This window comes from Aquarana catesbeiana, linkage group LG05, assembly GCF_042186555.1.
Source record: "Aquarana catesbeiana isolate 2022-GZ linkage group LG05, ASM4218655v1, whole genome shotgun sequence".
Lineage (NCBI taxonomy): Eukaryota > Metazoa > Chordata > Amphibia > Anura > Ranidae > Aquarana > Aquarana catesbeiana.
This window is the reverse complement of record NC_133328.1, coordinates 649,806,998-649,827,738: the sequence shown is the minus strand read 5'-3', so window position 1 is coordinate 649,827,738 and position 20,741 is coordinate 649,806,998. Positions and strand designations below refer to the sequence as shown.

The following is a 20,741-nucleotide window of genomic DNA, read 5'->3' as shown; positions in this document are numbered from 1 at the left end:
TCATGATAGTGTACTTAGATGACATCCTTGTTTTTTCACTTTCCCGAGAGGCAGACTGCCACACTTTTGTCAATTTCGGCCCCATATACAATCACAACAAAACTGAAAATAATAAATCATGGGGTTTCCTATGCCCCCTGCCTGCTCCCTCTAGACCCTGGGAACAGATCAGCATGGATTACATAGTGGAGCTACCACCCTCTGATGGGTTTACATCCATATTTGTTGTTGTGGACCGCCGTACAAAAATGGCTCATTTTATTCCTATGATTGGCACTCCTTCCTCCCCAGAAACAGCTGAGGCTTTTATCAAGGAGATCATACGCCTCCATGGGGTCCCCAACAATATTGTATCGGATCGTGGGGTCCAATTCACCTCTACATTATGGAAGGAGCTCTGTCTTGCTCTAGACATCGAGAACCACTACTCTTTGGCCTACCACCCTCAGACCAACGGACAAACGGAATGCACGAACCAAACTCTTGAACAGTACCTTCATTGTTTCTTCACCTTTGTCCAGGTTCCGCTTCGGTCCCGGCTGTCTGGAACAGAGTAGAGTTTCTACACAACAACTTAGAGCCCCTAAAGGATACCATGGCCAAGGCACAAGGGGGACCTTGATCTTCAACCGGGAGACAAGGTTTGGCTGTCTACCAGGCATTTGAAGTTGGCCTGTCCCTCCAAGAAATTGGGCCCTAAGTTCATTGGGCCCTTCCCTGTCCTGTCCCGATTCAACCCTGTTGTCTACAAACTCAAACTTACCAGATCCACCCTGTCTTCCATGTCTCCCTCCTGAAGCTCATGGCCCCGAACCCCTTTGAGGAACGTGGGGCCCGTCCTCCGCCTCCCTCTATGCTTAAAGGGATTGAGGAGTAGGAGGTGGAGGCCATCCTGGACTGCCGTAGAAGGTGCTGCGGACGCCAATTTCTGGTACAGTGGAAGGGTTACAGCCCAGAAGATTTCTGGGAACCTGAGTTGCATATCCATGCTCCAGATCTTCTCTGGCGGTTCTTTCAACGAGCTTCATCCCGGACAGGCGTCCGGAGGCCACTCCTTTGGGGGGGGCTCTGTAAGAGTCCAGGGCTTACTATGCATGCACCAATGGCGCATTGCCGCAAGAGGATAACTGAGCATGCGCCAAAGACGCCTCAGTGCGTCAACCCACACCTTGCGCAAAAGACCTGATGGAAAAAGGAAGGAAAATGCCCAGGAGGCGCACAGGAAGTGACCTCAACCTGATGGAAAAAGGCAGGAAAATGCCCAGGAGGCGCACAGGAAGTGACCTCAACCTGATGGAAAAAGGCAGGAAAATACCCAGGAGGCGCACAGGAAGTGACCTCAACCTGATGAAAAAAGGCAGGAAAATGTCCAGGAGGCGCACAGGAAGTGAGCTCAAACTTCCCTATATAAGCCAAGCCCAGACACTGCCAAATTGTTGGATTATCTTCAGTTCCCCCTTGTTCCTGTGCTAGTGTGTGATCTGTCTGAACTTGTTGTGACCTGGAAACCTATTTGACTACTCTTGATTGCAGCTTGCCAATGACCTCGGATTTGTACCTTGACCATTCTACTTCTTTGCCCCTTTTGTACTCAGCTGCCAGATTGGAACTGACCCTGACTTGGATCTCGACCATTCTTCTTCTGATTAACCCTTTTATTCTTCGTTGCCAAACTAGACTTGACTTGACGGACTAAGGCTTGCACGGTGCTCCGCACCCCTGGCACTCCTGCCACTCAGTGTCCACCAAGTCTCTGTCTCCATCTCCAGAGGCTTCAGGGACCCGAGGTGCAAGGGAGGCCTCCCCACTACTTCGGTCTCATCTCAGGTACATGGTCTGCGTGACAGGGACCCTGATGTAAGGAGGAACTCTGATGGGGACCCTGATGTAAGGAGGGACTCTGATGGGGACCCTGATGTAAAGGAGGGACTCTGATGGGGACCCTGATGTAAGGAGGGACTCTGATGAGGACTCTGGTGTGATGGAGGCTTCCAAAGTTTTATTTCTTGAAGTTGTTTATTCATTTCATTGTTTTGATTCATTTATAAAACTGCATTTTTTCCGGCTGGTAATTTTTCGTAAATACGCGATTTGGACATCACTGAACAGTTTGGATTGCGTGTCCTATGACAATCGCATTCCCGGCATCCTGTGACTTCCTGTTGTGTATATGGGACAGGAAGTGAAGGGAAATCTCATGCCAGGGGTCATACCCCCCTCAGTGATGTACAGGAAGTAGTAGGTAGGGATGTATAAAGGGGTCAGTCTACTAGACAATGAAATATCACTCTGAGGGGGAGGGGGCAGAATTTCCTGATGTCCCCCCCAGGAATAACACATAGAACCCCCGATTACCTCATCATCGACGGTGATGTTATGGGATGGAAGCGGGTTAATTGGAGCTGTTCCTGGACAGTTCTGTGGAGAGGGAAGAGATGATCGGTATTAGTAAAGTGACGGATCAGTCAGAAGATGGCGGCAGACGACCCCACAGACATGACGGGTCTATTTATAGAAAATGTGTACAGATATTCGTCCTGAGAAACTTCATGTACATTCGTTCTGGGAGAATTAACCAAATGTTGATGGATTGATGATGATGATTCCATATGATTATTATCACCATCACCAGTCTATGTGATTATTATCCTGTGGCTCATCTATCAAATTGTAATCCAATAAAGATGGCCAAAGATCGGTCGTGTTTTTTTTGATCGGCCAGCCGGCTATTTAAAAAAAGAAAGAAACAGATTCCTCCGTTCACAAAATACTTTATGGAATAAAAGTGGGCGGAGCTCCAGAGTTCTCGCTCTTTCTGCTGCTTCTGGATCATCACAAAGTGTTTCTTCTCCAGAAAAAGAACGTTCAGTTTCTTCACTGAATTCTCTGTACTTTTATTTCATGCATAATACTTTTATATACATTTCATAATCTATTAGCGCTCATTCCATCTGCAGGTGAGAGGCGGCGCCCGCTGATTTATGTTATTAATAATCATTAGAACATTCGTCCCAAAGAGAAAACACCTGAAGAACATTTGATTTTTCCCCATCCCCCCACCCGCTGGATCCCTCGTACAGAACAAATGTACATGGAGTAGTGCTGGATGAATAGTTCTGGAGATTCTTTTATAAATAGACCCCAAAGTGTCACCTCCATTCCCGTACCATGCAATCCGTAATTATTGGCCATCGGCAGCATGGGAGTTTTGAGGTGGTCTCCATTACGAGGCTCTCGCTGGGTTCTGCTGGGACTGTCAGATCTCCGGAATCCATCGACTTCTTCTACAGAATAAAACACAGATTTATCATTCGGTGATGACAAGGACCGGGCAGGACCGGCTCTTCTTCTACAATGGGAAACAACACTTGTTAAGGAAAGCTGCATTTTATTACAGAGCAAGACCTCCTTCCCCTCCCCCCTCCAGGGATACATATAGTCGATCGTTATCTTGTATCCAATGATGTCCCTGTCACCTGCTCAGCACAGAGATCACCGCACACACATGGGCGGGTCTGATGACAGGACGGGAGGGCTGGGGGTTATAGGGAGTAATGACCAGTATGCCAAGACCCCTCCTCCAGTATGGCTCATGTACCCGCCTCCAGGGGGCACAATGGTCACATTGAGGGAAATCTACTAAGAGTGGAGAAGCCAAAATCCAGAACAACCAATCAACTTCTAGCTTTCATTTTTAAAGCTAAACTGAACAAGCTGAAGCTAAAGGCTGATTGGCTACTATTGTTGGGGATTAAATAAAGCTTCTCCTATAAGCTAAGAATTCTGTGCGCTAATAAGCACAATCATAGCTCTCTTGTATAATGCCGGGAAAGCCCGCTTGTATATCTCCAAGTAACATAGACAGACGCTGGTATCACGTTGAGCTTAGCAGAATCCTCCATAGAATGCTCTACTGCTTTTATTTCTACTATAAACATGAATAACAAAAGAAGGTGGTGGCTTCAGAATCAGCCAATCAGACACTTGTATTATTTCAAAAGAACCAATCACACACATGTATGTATTCAAATAGAATTCCAGCAGTGACGTGTGCAGACGGTCGTGTGCAGAGCCATGCGGTCAGCTTATTGTGAGACACTTTGTGTCTCACAATTTGAACGCTACTTACATGGCTCTGAACACGATCGTGTGCACATTCCCACTGCTACCATCGACCCGAGCTGTACTCTATCATGGCTCAGTGGGCCATCATTTTGTATGGTTATGCTATGGTTCCCATGTACGCAGATCTGCTTGCTAGGAGCGTTAATGCGATCGCCATGAGGTGGCCAGTTTCTTGGTGAGGCATACATGAACATCACTAAAAGAGCAAACAGATCTGTTGTGTCCACGGGATGGTTTCCGCAGCCAATGGTCTTCCACCAACGTCTGTATGGGTGAATTCGCTCGCATGCACGTGTTACAGGAAAACTGACACCGGGGGACATCTGACAGCATACATGAATAAAAATTTCCACAACACTATGCAGAGCGGCTCCAGATTCTGTCTGCTCCAGGGGGGGACTCTGATCAGGACCCTAATGTAAGGTGGGACTCTGATGGGGACCCCGATGTAAGGGGAGGGGGGACTCTGATCGGGACTGTAAGAGTCCAGGGCTTACTACGCATGCACCAATGGCGCATGGCCACAAGAGGAAATCCGTGCCAACTAAGCATGCCCCAAAGACGTCTCAATGCGCCAACAAGCACCTGCGAAGAAGACCTGATGGAAAAAGGCAGGAAGATTCCCAGGAGGTGCACAGGAAGTGACCTCAACCTGATGGAAAAAGGCAGGAAAATGCCAAGGAGGCGCACAGGAAGTGACCTCAACCTGATGGAAAAAGGCGGCAAAATGCCCAGGAGGTGCACAGGAAGTGACCTCAAACTTCCCTATATAAGCCCAGCCCAGACCCTGCAAATTGCTGGATTATCCTCAGCCCCCCTTGTTCCTGTGCTAGTGTGTGATCTGTCTGAACTTGTTGTGTCCTTGAAACCTATTTGACTACTCTTGATTGCTGCTTGCCATTGACCTCAGCTTTGTACCTTAACCATTCTACTTCTTTGCCCCTTTTGTACTTAGCTGCCAGATTGGAACCGACCCCGGCTTGGATCTCGACCATTCTTCTCCTGATTAACCCTTTTATACTTCGTTGCCAAACTGGATTTGACCTCGGTTCGGATCTCGGACTAAGGCTTGCACAGTGCTCCACACCCCTGTCACCCGTGCCACTCGGTGTCCACTAAGTCTCTGTCTCAATCTCCAAAGGCTTCAAGGACCTGAGGTGCAAGGGAGGCCTCCCCACTACTTCGGTCTCATCTCAGGTACGTGGCCCGCGTGACAGAATATTCCTTATATTTTCGCTCACCCTATTGCTTACACCACTGTTTCCCACAATGAGCCTGTTTGATGGTTCATCCTCTTTCCACAGATGACAACACTCTTCTCCCCCAGGTTTACAGAGACTTCCTGGACGTCTTTGACAAGAAGGGGGCTGAATCCCTACCGCCTCACTGGCCGTATGATTGCCCCATTGAGCTTCTTCCTGTTTCTGCAACACCATTTGGGAGGATCTTCCCACTCTCAGCCTGAATTAGAAGTCCTCCGAAAATACATTGATGACAATCTTAGGAAAGGGTTCATCCGGCCCTCTTCCTCTCCTACTGGCGCTGGACTCTTCTTCTAGAATCGATACCTGTTGCCTCTAGTCCCTGAGCTCGTTCAGAGGTTCCGTACCGCCAAGGTCTTCTCTAAATTGGACCTACAGGGGTCCCACAATTTAATATGGATAAGAGAGGGCGATGAATGGAAAACGGCCTTTTGTACTAGGTTTGGCCATTTTGAGTATCTGGTCATGCCATTTGGGCTGTGTAACGCCCCAGCAACTTTCCAACACTTGGTGAACGACATCTTTCGGGATTTTCTTGACCTTTTCATGATAGTGTACTTAGATGACATCCTTGTTTTTTCACCTTCCCTCGAGGCACATCACATCCACATGTGAAAAGTCCTTTTTCGCCTCCGAGCCCATAAATTCTACACCAAGCTTGAAAAATGTGAGTTTGAGAAAGATACCATACAATTCCTTGGCCTCATTATTTTGACTTCTGGCATGGACCCCCAGAAGGTAACTGCAGTTCTTGAATGGCCAGTACCCTCGGACCGTAAGAGCGTCCAGAGATTCGTGGGATTTGCCAATTTTTATAGAAGATTCATCAAAGGCTTCTCGTCCATAATTTCACCTATCACACAACTTACCAAGCAAAACAGTTGCTTTCTCTGGTCCCCCTCAGCACAAACAGCTTTTCGTCAAACTCAAGAAGGAATTCACCTCTGCCCCTGTCCTTCGTCATCACGACCCAGCCCTGCCTTACGTGTTGGAGGTCGATGCTTCAGAGATTGCGGTTGGGGAAGTCCTTTCTCAGCGCCATGAAACCACAGCCATGTTGCATCCTGTTGCCTTTTTTTCCAGGAAGTTGTCTCCAGCTGAAAGGAACTATTATGTAGGGGACTGGGAACTCCTTGCTATTAAACTGGCCCCGGAAGAATGGCGATATCTATTGGAAGGAGCCTCGCACCCTGTACTTATCTACACTGATCATAGGAATTTGGAATTCTTCCGTACAGCTAAACATCTGAGACCTAGACAAGCCAGAAGGGCTCTCTCCCTCACCTGATTTCAAATGCATATCATGTACCATCCGGGATCCAAGAATTGTAAACCTGATGCTTTATCCCACACGTATCCAACATCAGATAACTCGCCAACGACACATCTCATTGCTCGGGGGAGCACATTGCAATGGCTTCTATCTTTAAGGCTTCTTTCTCTAAGTGATTCTTTCTACAAGTGATATGCACTTCATTCTCTGCACTTCAGCGATTGCACGAAGCAAACGAATACAGCAATCTGCACTGGAAAGCTGCTAACAGACTGCAGGTGACCCTGTCTCTCTATTAAGCTCTCCTTCCACTCTGTAACATGCACTCTCTACCACTGCTTCTGACACTCCTCTCCTCTCTCCTCAAACTCTCTTACCTTCACCCCCCCTCTCCACCCGCCTGCTTATACATATCACCCTGCCTTCTGTCTTCCCCCTACTACTGCTCTTACCAACTCTCGCTCATTCTACATCCATACACTGATAAAACCTCCAGTACTCTGAGACATGCCCCTTCACATAAATCACAGTCCCACATTACCTCCCTCACCCTCCTGCTTATCCTAATCTCTAGTGACATATCCCCAAACCCTGGGCCACCATCATCTGTCTTTGCCCAACGCTCCCATCCCCCTACACCCTCTGGCAGGAGCCGCAACCCACAGAACTTGGTCTCTATTCCTCTTTCCAAAACCAGCCCCCCCTTTTCCTGTGCCCTGTGGAATGCACGTTCTGTCTGCAACAAACTCACCACCCTCCACGACCTCTTCATCACAAATTCCTTTAACCTACTTGCCATTACTGAAACCTGGCTTCATGAATCGGATACTATTTCTCCTGCTTCCCTCTCCCATGGGGGCCTTCTCTGGACTCACTCCCCCAGACCAAGTGGACGGAAGGGAGGTGGAGTGGGAATCCTTCTAGCCCCATGCAGCACCTATCAGGTTCTTCACCCACCTCCCTCTCTGACACTCTCCTCTTTTGAGGCACACTGCATTCGTCTTTTCTCTCCTATTTCGCTAAGAATTGCTGTCATCTACCGGCCCCCTGGACCGGTATCAGCCTTTCTTGATGACTTCTCTGCCTGGCTACCCTACTTTCTCTCTTCTGAAATCCCCACAATTATTCTTGGGGACTTCAACATCCCTGTCAACACTAACACTACTATTACTTCTAAACTTCTTAATCTAAACTCATCGCTTGACCTGAAGCAATGGATACAGGCTCCTACCCACTCCAACGGCAACACCCTTGACCTTGCCTTCTCCTATCTGTGCACTCCGTGCAACCTTTCCAACAATCCACTCCCACTCTCTGATCACCACCTTATTAGTTTTGCTCTCTCCTTGTCTTCCACCTCTTCTCCATCCAACCGCCTAACAGTTACACGCAGAAACCTTCGCCATCTCAACCCTTCTCTTCTCTACTCTGATACTGATCACCTCTATGACAAAATCTCCCCCCTGTCCTGCCCCAACCAAGCTACTTTCATCTACAACAGCTCACTGTCTTCCTCCCTAGACAAGCTGGCCCCCCTCACTACACGCAGAATTAGGCCCCGACTGCTACAACCCTGGCAAACAGATGACACCAGAAGTCTCAGAAAACGTAGCCGTGCTCTTGAGCGCCTGTGGCATAAGACTAAGACCCAGGAAGACTTCACACAATATAAATCTGCCCTCCTAAAATACTACTCCTGCCTTCACACTGCCAAACAGACCTACTTTATCACACTCATTAACACCTTCTCATCCAGTCCACGTCAACTCTTCTCTACCTTCAACACTCTACTCTGTCCTCCACTGCCTCCACCCACCAACTCACTCACTGCAGAGGAGATTGCCAATCACTTCAAAACTAAGATTGATACAATTCATGAGGAGATCGCCAATGCGCAAAAACCTCCCCCATGCAACACCCCATGTCCACAGATACAATCATTACTTCCCTCATTCAACCCTGCTACTACTACTGAGGTTGCTAAACTTTTATCTAGCACTCATCTAACCACTTGCCCCCTGGATCCTGTTCCCTCGCAAATGCTACGCTCACCCTCTGACTCGATTCTACGCTCTCTAACTCACATTTTCAACCTCTCCCTCTCTTGTGGCATCTTCCCAAACTCTCTAAAACATGCGCTAGTCACCCCCATACTAAAAAAGCCCTCACTGGATCCCACCAATCTCAACAACTTACGTCCCATCTCCTTACTCTCCTTCTCCTCCAAACTTCTTGAAAGACTGGTCTACAACCGATTAAGTGACCATCTGACCATGAATAAACTTCTTGATCCCCTTCAGTCCGGTTTTCGCCCTCAACACTCCACGGAAACTGCTCTCCTTAAACTCTCAAATGACCTACTAATGGCTAAAGCCAATGGACACTATTCTGTACTACTTCTCCTGGATCTCTCTGCTGCCTTTGACACAGTGGACCACCCCCTCCTCCTCAAAAAACTCCACTCCTTTGGTCTCCGTGACTGTACTCTTCGCTGGTTCTCATCCTACCTATCCCACCGCTCCTTCAGTGCCACTTACAACTCTACTTCCTCATCTCCTCTTCCTTTTTCCGTTGGGGTCCCCCAAGGTTCTGTTCTCGGACCTCTCCTTTTCTCAATCTACACCACCTCCTTGGGTCAGTTGATTGCCTCCCACGGCTTTAAATATCATCTCTACGCTGATGACACCCAAATCTATCTCTCCACCCCCCAGCTCTCTCCATCTGTCTCCTCACGCATTACCAACTTACTAGCAGACATATCAGCCTGGATGTCACATCACTTTCTCAAACTCAACCTATCCAAAACCGAGCTCATGATATTTCCTCCCTCAGGTGCCACTTCCCCTGATCTCCCTGTCAAGATCAACGGCTCAACTATCAACCCATCTCCCCACGCCAAGGTCCTAGGTGTAATCCTGGACTCTGAACTAACCTTTCGACCCCACATTCTATCACTATCCATAGCTTGCCGCCTCTGTCTTCGCAACATCTCCAAGATACGCCCCTTCCTAACCAATGACACCACAAAGCTTCTAATCCACTCCTTGGTCATCTCCCGCCTTGACTACTGCAACTCCCTCCTCATTGGTTTACCTCTAAATAGGCTATCCCCACTTCAGTCCATCATGAACGCTGCGGCCAGGCTCATCCACCACACAAACCGCTCAGCGTCTGCTACACCCCTCTGCCAATCCCTCCATTGGCTGCCACTCAGTCACCGAATTAAATTCAAGATACTAACTATAACCTACAAAGCCATCCACAACCTGGCCCCTAGCTACATCTCTAACCTAGTCACAAAATACCAACCTAATCGTTCTCTTCGCTCCTCCCAAGACCTCCTGCTCTCAAACTCCCTTGTCACCTCATCCCATGCTCGCCTTCAGGACTTCTCCAGAGCCTCCCCCATCCTCTGGAATGCTCTACCCCAATCCGTCCGATTTTCTCCTACTTTATCCACTTTCAGACGATCCCTGAAAACTCATCTCTTCAGAGAAGCCTATCTGGCCCCCACCTAACAACTGTACATTTATCTTCTCAATCAGCACATCACCCACAGTTATTACCTCTTGTATCTCTTGACCTTCCCTCTTAGATTGTAAGCTCTAAGGAGCAGGGCCCTCTGATTCCTACTGTATCAAATTGTATTGTATTTGTACTGTCTACCCTCAAGTTGTAAAGCGCTACGTAAACTGTTGGCGCTATATAAATACTGTATAATAATAATAATAATAATAACGACAGACGCTATACTCCCTGCCTATAATTTCTTCCTACTTGCGGATAACCTCTTGTTCAGGATTAAACTGGCCTCCACTCTAGACCAACTGCCCTCAGGAGAACATCTGCAAGAAAAGGACGGACGTTTCTTCCATGACCATGCTGTGTTTGTGCCCCTTCAACTGAGAGTTCCTGTGCTCAAACTCTGCCATGACAACAATTTAGCAGGGCATTTCGGGGTGACCAAAACCACCAATCTGCTTTGCAAACCTTTTGGTGGCCTACCCTCAAGGCAGACTGCCACACTTTTGTCAATTCCTGCCCCGTATACAATCACAGCAAAACTGAAAATAATGAATCATTGGGTCTCCTACGCCCCCTGTCTGTTCCCTCTAGACCCTGGGAACAGATCAGCATGGATTACATAGTGGAGCTACCACCCTCTGATGGGTTTACATCCATATTTGTTGTTGTGGACCGCCGTACAAAAATGGCTCATTTTATTCCTATGATTCCCTATATAAGCCCAGCCCAGACACTGCCAAATTGCTGGATTATCTTCAGTTCCCCCTTGTTCCTGTGCTAGTGTGTGATCTGTCTGAACTTGTTGTGACCTGGAAACCTATTTGACTACTCTTGATTGCAGCTTGCCATTGACCTCGGATTTGTACCTTGACCATTCTACTTCTTTGCCCCTTTTGTACTCAGCTGCCAGATTGGAACTGACCCTGACTTGGATCTCGACCATTCTTCTTCTGATTAACCCTTTTATTCTTTGTTGCCAAACTAGACTAGACTAGACTAGACTAGGACCCTGATGTAAGGAGGGACTCTGATGGGGGCCCTGATGTAAAGAATTTACTCTTATGGGGACCCTGATGTAAGGGGGGGCTCTGATGAGGACTTTGGTGTGATGGAGGCTTCTAAAGTTTTATTTCTTGAAGTTGTTTATTCATTTCATTGTTTTGATTCATTTATAAAACTGCATTTTTTCCGGCTGGTAATTTTTCATAAATACACGATTTGGACATCACTGAACGGTTTGGAGGGCGTGTCCTATGACAATCGCATATTCCCGGCATCCTGTGACTTCCTGTTGTGGATATGGGACAGGAAGTGAAGGGAAATCTCATGCCAGGGGTCACCCCCCCCTCAGTGTTGTACAGGAAGTAGTAGGTAGGGATGTATAAAGGGGTCAGTCTACTAAAGAATGAAATATCACTCTGAGGGGGAGGGGGCAGAATTTCCTGATGTCCCCCCCGGGAATAACACATAGAACCCCAATTACCTCATCATCGGCGGTGATGTTATGGGATGGAGGCCTGACAAATGGATCACCCATTCCTTGACAGAGCTGTGGAGAGGGAAGAGATGATCGGTATTAGTAAAGTGACGGATCAGTCAGAAGATGGCGGCAGACGACCCCACAGACATGACGGGTCTATTTATAGAAAATGTGTACAGATATTCGAAATAAAAAGAGAGAGGGGCGCACCGGCCATGTGCATTATCTTTTGTAAAATTTATTGAATAAAAATGATAAAAGAAATAACTCACAAGTAGTTTGTAAAACCAGGTGTAAACCTCGAGCAGCAACTAGCAGCACGCGGTTGTAGTGATGAGCGAAGCCTTCCAAAGGTCTTAGATGAACATACAGGCCTCACTACCGGCTTACGCGTTTCGAAGGGCACATCCCTTCTTCATCAGAGCTCAGCAGCCCGACTGCTGAGCTCTGATGAAGAAGGGATGTGCCCTTCGAAACGCGTAAGCCGGATTGATGATGATGATTCCATATGATTATTATCACCATCACCAGTCTATGGGATTATTATCCTGTTGCTCATCTTTAAAATTGTAATCCAATAAAGATGGCCAAAGATCGGTCAGGTTTTTTTGATCGGCCAGCCGGCTGATTAAAAAACGAAAGGAACAGATTCCTCCGTCCACAAAATACTTTATGGAATAAAAGTGGGCGGAGCTCCAGAGTTCTCGCTCTTTCTGCTGCTTCTGGATCATCACAAAGTGTTTCTTCTCCAGAAAAAGAACGTTCAGTTTCTTCACTGAATTCTCCGTACTTTTATTTCATGCATAATACTTTTATATACATTTCATAATCTATTAGCGCTCATTCCAGCTGCAGGGGAGAGGCGGCGCCCACTGATTTATATTATTAATAATCATAAGAACATTCGTCCCAAAGAGAAAACACCTGAAGAACATTCGATTTTTCCCCATCCTCCCACCCGCTGGATCCCTCGTACAGAACGAATGTACATGGAGTAGTGCTGGATGAATAGTTCTGGAGATTCTTTTATAAATAGACCCCAAAGTGTCACCTCCATTCCCTTACCTTGCAATCCTCAATTATTGGCCATTCGCAGCACAGGATTGGTTTCACGTTCCTCTCGCTGGGTTCTGCTGGGACTGTCAGATCTCCGGAATCCATCGACTTCTACAGAATAAAACACAGATTTATCATTCAGTGATGACAAGGACCGGGCAGGACCGGCTTTTCTTCTACAATGGGAATCAACACTTTTAAAGCAAAACTGCATTTTATTACAGAGCAAAACCTCCATCCCCTCCCCCCTCCAGGGATACATATAGTGGATCGTTATCTTATATCCAATGATGTTCCTGTCACCTGTGCGACACAGAGATCACCGCACACACATGGGCAGGTCTGATGACAGGACGGGAGGGCTCGTAGTCATAGTAAGTAATGACCAGTATGCCAAGACCCCGCCTCCAGTATGGCCCATGTACCCGCCTCCAGGGGGCGCAATGGACACATTGAGGGAAATCTACTAAGAGTGGAGCAGCCAAAATCCGGAACAACCAATCAACTTCTAGCTTTCATTTTTAAAGCTAAACTGAACAGGCTGAAGCTAGAGGCTGATTGGTTAATATGCAGAGCGGCTCCAGATTCAGTGTGCTCCAGTCTAAGACCCCTTTCACACTGAAGGCGTCTTTCAAACGTTTTAGCGCTAAAAATAGCGCCTGTAAAGCGCCTGAAAACTGCCTCCCCATTCACTTCAATGTGTGCTTTCACACTGGGGCGGTGCGGGATGTTAGGAGAAGTCCTGTAAGCAGCATCTTTGGGGCAGCTTGGGAGCGCTATAAATAGCACTCCCAAAACGCCCCTGCTCATTTAAATGAATGGGCAGCACTTCCAAAGCACCTTAAAAGCAATTTGAAAGTGCCGCAAAACGGGTCTTTGTTCGTTTTTTTTTTAGGTCCCATTGTCACGTGACATAAAAAAACACGGCCCACTAGCGCCCAAAAAGCGCTGTTAAAACTCAGCTAAAGCAACGTAAATACGACCGGCGCTTTATCGCTGTTTTAGCGGCACTTCAGTGTGAAAGTAGCGTTAGTTTGGTTCAGGAGGGGGGGAGGGGCGCTCACTTGTCCCCTCCCTTTCCTGACCTGCATGCTCGGATAATTGTCTGGTATGGATTTTAGGGGGGCCCCACACCATTTTTTTTATCTTGGCATGAGGGTTCCCCTTAAAATCCATACCAGACCAAAAGGGCCTGGCATGGATTGGCACACTGTTTTTTTGTTTGTTGTTTTTTGGATTGGCTTGCAACCACGAGTCAGTTTAAATTTTATTTTTCTTTAGAAATGTCAGTTTTGCTGCAGCAGGTTCTATACATGGTAGAGATGTGCCACTTTACAGGCAGACTAAAGGGACTCCCCAGGCACTATAGATAAAGGAATTTTTCATTTTCATTTTTTTACTGTATGATTTATTAAAATCACTGCTCCTGAAAAAACAATTGTTTAAAAAAAAAAAATGATTGCATTGATACATGTCCCCCAGGGCAGTACCCGGGCACCTATCCCCCTTTTATGGCCAATTACTTGCATATAACCTTCAAAATGGGGACTTTTGATTTTTCATGTTCAGGTCCCATAGACTTTAATAGGGTTTGCGGCTCGGGCTAAACTTTTTCCCCATTTGGGAGTTCTGGTGGGAACTGAACCGGGGGAGGGGCTGTTCGGCCCATCACTAATGACGACAAGTTAGGAGAGTAAGGCCAGCCATAGACGGAGCGAATTTCCTTCCTGCAACCCTGTCGCATCACATCACAAACTGTCCCCACTCAACACATTTGAATATGACTTCCTCGGGTGCGATGTCTGTGCTGCCATCTTGGCAACTTTATAGCGCCAAAAGAATAAGCCTCCCCCTTCCATTCACAATTAATCCTTCAATCTCCCAACATCATTGAATACCTCCAGTGGAAGAAACCTTACAATCAATTTGTATGGCAATTGCAACTTACCCCCAACTTCATGCAAGGCACCCTGTGATTGGAGGAGGGGGTGGATACACAACACAATCTCCCCTACTCCAATCACAGAATGCCTTGCCTTTGCTGGGAATAATCTAAGATGTTTACTGAATGGAGGAGCTGGAGTGCGAGTGATCCGCCGTGGTCTGAGTGCCCTCACCGGCATCAGATGTTTAGAACTTGCTGCACTGTACGGGGGGTGAGTTGCACATAACACCGCCGTCTGGACACACGGGACACACTCGCTTGGTGTGGTTGTATTTTAACAATGGATGGGTCAAATTATCAGCTTTAAACATCTGGAGAAGACGGCTAACACCCACAAGAGTCAGTAAATGACCGAACACAAAAGGATCAGGTAGAACAGCCCTCAAAAATTCCACTCGCCCGCTCGCATTTGGCGAGTGGATTTTGAGGGCTGGCAGAAGCGCTGCCTGGGAGTGGGGGGGGGGGCGAGCACCGCCGATCACAAAGGGAAATAGAGGAGAGCCGTCAGCTAGATGATCAGAGCAGGGAACATCACAGCTTTCATTTCAATAGCTGTGTGTTGTCACATAAGCCCCTCCTCTTTTTCCGGGACTATGATAGACAGATCACCCGTCCAATCCTAGGACGGGTGACATGTATCAAAGTTCCCTGGACAAGGGGAGGGGCTTATTGGACAGCGCACAGCGGGGGAACACACAGCTATTGAAATGAAAGCAGTGATGTTCCCTGCTCTGATCATCCAGCGGGCGGCTCTCCTCTCTTCCCCTCCACAGGTTGGCTGCATGGTGGGCACAAACTGCATGGGACACAGGCTGCATGGTGGGCACAAACTGCATGGGACACAGGCTGCATGGTGGGCACAGGTTGCATTGGTGGGCACAGGCTGCATCATTGGCGGGCACAGGCTTCATTGGTGGGCACAGGCTGCATCATTGGCGGGCACAGGCTGCATTGACGGGCACAGGCTCCATCATTGGCGGGCACAGGCTGCATCATTGGCGGGCACAGGCTGCATTGGCGGGCACAGGCTCCATCATTGGCGGGCACAGGCTGCATCATTGGCGGGCACAGGCTGCATTGGTGGGCACAGGCTGCATCATTGGCGGGCACAGGCTGCATTGGCGGGCACAGGCTCCATCATTGGCGGGCACAGGCTGCATCATTGGCGGGCACAGGCTGCATTGGCGGACACAGATAAAGTTGTTAATATTTTTATAACTTAGCTCTGCATAAAACATTTAAGTGTCATTTTGTGAGGGTGGGTTTAGGGGCCAGTTTAAGGGCAGGATTAGGGGCGGGGCAGGGTAGGGGTTGGGCGGAGCAACTGGTGGCAAGTAACCCTTGAGGTCTGGCTAGTAGCTCAGGACTTGAAATTTTGAGCTCTGTGCAAGAAAACAATATTACAATATGGGACAGGAAGTGAAGGGAAATCTCATGCCAGGGGTCACACCCCCCTCAGTGTTGTACAGGAAGTAGTAGGTAGGGATGTATAAAGGGGTCAGTCTACTAGACAATGAAATATCACTCTGAGGGGGAGGGGGCAGAATTTCCTGATGTCCCCCCGGGAATAACACATAGAACCCCTGATTACCTCATCATCGGCGGTGATGTCATGGGATGGAGGCCTGACAAATGGATCACCCATTCCTGTACATTTCTGTGGAGAGGGAAGAGATGATCGGTATTAGTAAAGTGACGGATCTGTCAGAAGATGGCGGCAGACGACCCCACAGACATGACGGGTCTCATTATAGAAAATGTGTACAGATATTCGTCCTGAGAAACTTCATGTACATTCGTTCTGGGAGAATTAACCAAATGTTGATGGATTGATGATGATGATTCCATATGATTATTATCACCATCACCAGTCTATGGGATTATTATCCTGTGGCTCATCTATCTAATTGTAATCCAATAAAGATGGCCAAAGATCGGTCGTGTTTTTTTTGATCGGCCAGCCGGCTGATTAAAAAAAAAGAAAGGAACTGATTCCTCCGTCCACAAAATACTTTATGGAATAAAAGTGGGCGGAGCTCCAGAGTTCTCGCTCTTTCTGCTGCTTCTGGATCATCACAAAGTGTTTCTTCTCCAGAAAAAGAACGTTCAGTTTCTTCCCTGAATTCTCCGTACTTTTATTTCATGCATAATACTTTTATATACATTTAATAATCTATTAGCGCTCATTCCATCTGCAGGGGAGAGGCGGCGCCCGCTGATTTATGTTATTAATAATCATAAGAACATTCGTTCCAAAGAGAAAACACCTGAAGAACGTTCGATTTTTCCCCATCCCCCCACCCGCTGGATCCCTCGTACAGAACGAATGTACATGGAGTAGTGCTGGACGAATAGTTCTGGAGATTCTTTTATAAATAGACCCCAAAGTGTCACCTCCATTCCCGTACCATGCAAGGGTCCCTTCTTGGCCACCGGCAGCATGGGAGTTTTGTGGTGGTCTCCATTATGAGGCTCTCGCTGGGTTCTGCTGGGACTGTCAGATCTCCGGAATCCATCGACTTCTACAGAATAAAACACAGATTTATCATTCGGTGATGACAAGGACCGGGCAGGACCGGCTTTTCTTCTACAATGGGAATCAACACTTTTAAATCAAAACTGCATTTTATTACAGAGCAAAACCTCCATCCCCTCCCCCCTCCAGGGATACATATAGTCGATCGTTATTTTATGCAGAATGATGTCCCTGTCACCTGCGTGGCACAGAGATCACCGCACACACATGGGCGGGTCTGATGACAGGACGGGAGGGCTCGGGGTCATAGGAAGTAATGATCAGTATGCGAAGACCCCGCCTCCAGTATGGCTGTTGTACCCGCCTCCAGGGGGCGCAATGGACACATTATGGGAAATCTACTAAGTCTTGAGAAGCTAAAATCCGGAACAACCAATCAACTTCTAGCTTTCATTTTTAAAGCTAAACTGAACAAGCTGAAGCTAGAGGCTGATTGGTTACTATGCAGAGCGGCACCAGATTCTCTCTGCTCCAGTCTTAGACCCCTTTCACACCGAGGCATTTTTCAACCGGCGTTTTAGTGGCACTTCAGTGTGAAAGTAGCCTTAGTATGGTTCAGGATGAGGGGAGGGGCGCTCGCTTGTCCCTTCCCTTTCCTGACCTGCATGCTCAGATAAGGGTCTGGTATGGATTTTATGGGGGCCTCACACCATTTCTTTTTAATTTTGGCATGGGGTTCCCCTTAAAATCCATACCAGACCAAAAGGGCCTGGCATGGACTAGGAAGGGGTACCCCACACTTTTGTTTTGTATTGGCTTGCAACCACGAGTCAATTTAAATGTAATTTTAGTTTTTCTTTAGAAATGTCAGTTTTGCTGCAGCAGGTTCTATACATGGCGGAGATGTGCAACTTTACAGACAGACTAAGGGGACTCCCCAGGCACTATAGATAAAGGAATTTTTAATTTTCATTGTTTTACTGTATTATTTATTAAAATCACTGCTCCTGAAAAAACAATAGTTTTAAAAAAAATGTTTGCATTGATACTTGTCCCCCAGGGCAGTACCCGGGCACCTTTTATGGCCAATTACTTACATATAACCTTCAAAATGGGGACTTTTGATTTTTCATGTTCAGGTCCCATAGACTTTAATTTGGTTTGCGGCTCGGGCTGAACTTTTTCCCCATTTGGGAGTTCTGGTGGGAACCGAACCGGGGGTGGGGGGTGTTCGTCCCATAACTAATGACGACAAGTTAGGAGAGTAAGGCCGGCCATAGACGGAGCAAACTTCTTTCCTGCAACCCCGTCGCATCACATCACAAACCGTCCCCACTCAACACATTGAATTTGAATATGACTTCCACAGGAGCGATGTCTGTGCTGCCATCTGGGCAACTTTATAGCCCCCCAAAAAAAAGCTTCCCCCCTCCATTCACAATTAATCCTTCAATCTCCCAACATCATCGAATAGCTCCAGTGCAAGAAACCTTTCAATCAATTTGTATGGCAATTGCAAATTACCCCCAACTTCATGCAAGGCACCCTGTGGATGCACAACACAATCTCCCCTACTCCAATCACAGAATGCCTTGCCTTTGCTGAAAATAATCTAAGATGTTTACTGAATGGAGGAGCTGAAATGCGAGTGATCGGCCGTGGTCTGAGTGCCCTCACCGGCATCAGATTTTTAGAACTTGCTGCACTGTACGGGGGTGAGTTGCACATAACACCGCCGTCTGGACACACGGGACACACTCGCTTAGTGTGGTTGTATTTTAATAATGGATGAGTCAAATTATCAGCTTTAAACACCTGGAGAAGACGGCTAATGCCGCGTACACCCGAGCGGACTTTCCGGCAGACTTTGTCCTGAGGACTGGACTCCGTCGGACAATTCGATCGTGTGTGGGCTCCAGCTGACTTTTTATCCCAAAAGTCCCATGGACCTAGAAATAAAACATGTTTCAAATCTTTCCGACGTACTCGAGTCCGGTCGAAAAATCCGCTCGTCTGTATGCTAGTCCGACGGACAAAAACCGACGCTAGGGCAGCTATTGGCTACTGGCTATCAACTTCCTTATTTTAGTCCGGTGTACGTCATCACGTACAAATCTGTCGGTCTTTGGTCGATCGTGTGTAGGCAAGTCCGTTCATTCGAAAGTCTGTAGAAAAGTAAGAAGAAAATGAAGAAGAGAAGAAGAGAAGAAAAGAAGAAGAGAAGAGCGGGAGCCTCCCCCCCATGCCATGGGTGCGGAGCGGCCCGAGGAGAAGAAGATAGAAGACGCCGCGGAGGAGATGCTGGACGAGAACGCCGGAGGAAGAACCAGAAGAGCCAGAAGAACCAGAAGAACCAGAAGATGAAGGAAGATAGAAGAAAGAAGAAGCATTTAAATAAAGGAATTGTCAAAAACTGTCTCTTGTCATTTTTAACATTTTTGACACTTTTTTCGTGAAATGGTAGGGGTACTTATGTACCCCCTTACCATTTCACACAGGGGGGGGGCCGGGATCTGGGGGTCACCTTGTTAAAGGGGGCTTCCAGATTCCGATAAGCCCCCCGCCCGCAGACCCCCCACAACCACCGGCCAGGGTTGTGGGGATGAGGCCCTTGTCCTCATCAACATGGGGACAAGGTGTTTTGGGGGGCTACCCCAAAGCACCCTCCCAATGTTGAGGGCATGTGGCCTGGTACGGTTCAGGAGGGGGGGGCCGCACTCTCGTCCCCCCCTCTTTTCCTGCGGCCTGCCAGGTTGCGTGCTCGGATAAGGGTCTGGTATGGATTTTTGGGGGGACCCCACGCCGTTTTTTTTTTTTTTTTTTTTGGCGCGGGGTTCCCCTTAAAATCCATACCAGACCTGAAGGGTCTGGTATGGAATTTAGGGGGAACCCCACGTCATTTTTTTTTTTAAATTTTGGCCGGGGTTCCCCTTAATATCCATACCAGACCTGAAGGGCCTGATATGGAATTTAGGGGGACTCCCACGTCATTTTTTTTTTTAAATTTTGGTTCGGGGTTCCCCTTTGGGGAATTCCCATGCCGTTTTTATCAATGAACTTCTATGTGTATTGTCGGCAATGCAATAGCCGCGGGTAGTTTTAAATGAGTTTTTTCCTTCAAAATGTCATTTTGCTATCAGACTGTTCTAAACACAGGAAACATGCGCCCCTTTACAGGCATACTATAGACACCCCCCAGGTACGAAATTTAAAGGGATATTACACTTTTATTGTTTGACTTTAAGCATTATTAAAATCACTGCTCCTGAAAAAACGGCCGTTTTTAAAACTTTTTTTTGCATTGATCCATGTCCCCTGGGGCAGGACCCAGGTCCCCAAACACTTTTTATGACAATAACTTGCATATTAGCCTTTAAAATTAGAACTTTTGATTATTCATGTTCGTGTCCCATAGACTTTAACGGTGTTCGCGTGTTCGAACGAACTTTTTTCCTGTTCACATGTTCTGGTGCGAACCGAACAGGGGGGTGTTCGGCTCATCCCTAATATACACCCTTGATACTCTTGCGCCCAATGGGTTAAACGAAGAAATAGAAGTCAATACTATCATTTAACCATCCAAACATTTTTTTTTTTCT

At 47.4% G+C, this 20,741-nt stretch overlaps 1 protein-coding gene across 1 annotated transcript in view; it reads right to left on the bottom strand.

The window, feature by feature from the left end:
- LOC141145678 (uncharacterized) overlaps window positions 1-20,741 on the bottom strand; it is a 703,163-nt gene that overhangs the window by 395,812 nt on the left and 286,610 nt on the right. Inside the window, exons 3-4 of the mRNA XM_073632527.1 lie at window positions 11,669-11,734; window positions 3,168-3,284 (exon numbers count right to left, since the gene is read on the bottom strand). Coding sequence (XP_073488628.1) covers window positions 3,168-3,284; window positions 11,669-11,734 — 183 coding nt within the window. The remainder of the gene's footprint in view (window positions 1-3,167; window positions 3,285-11,668; window positions 11,735-20,741) is intronic.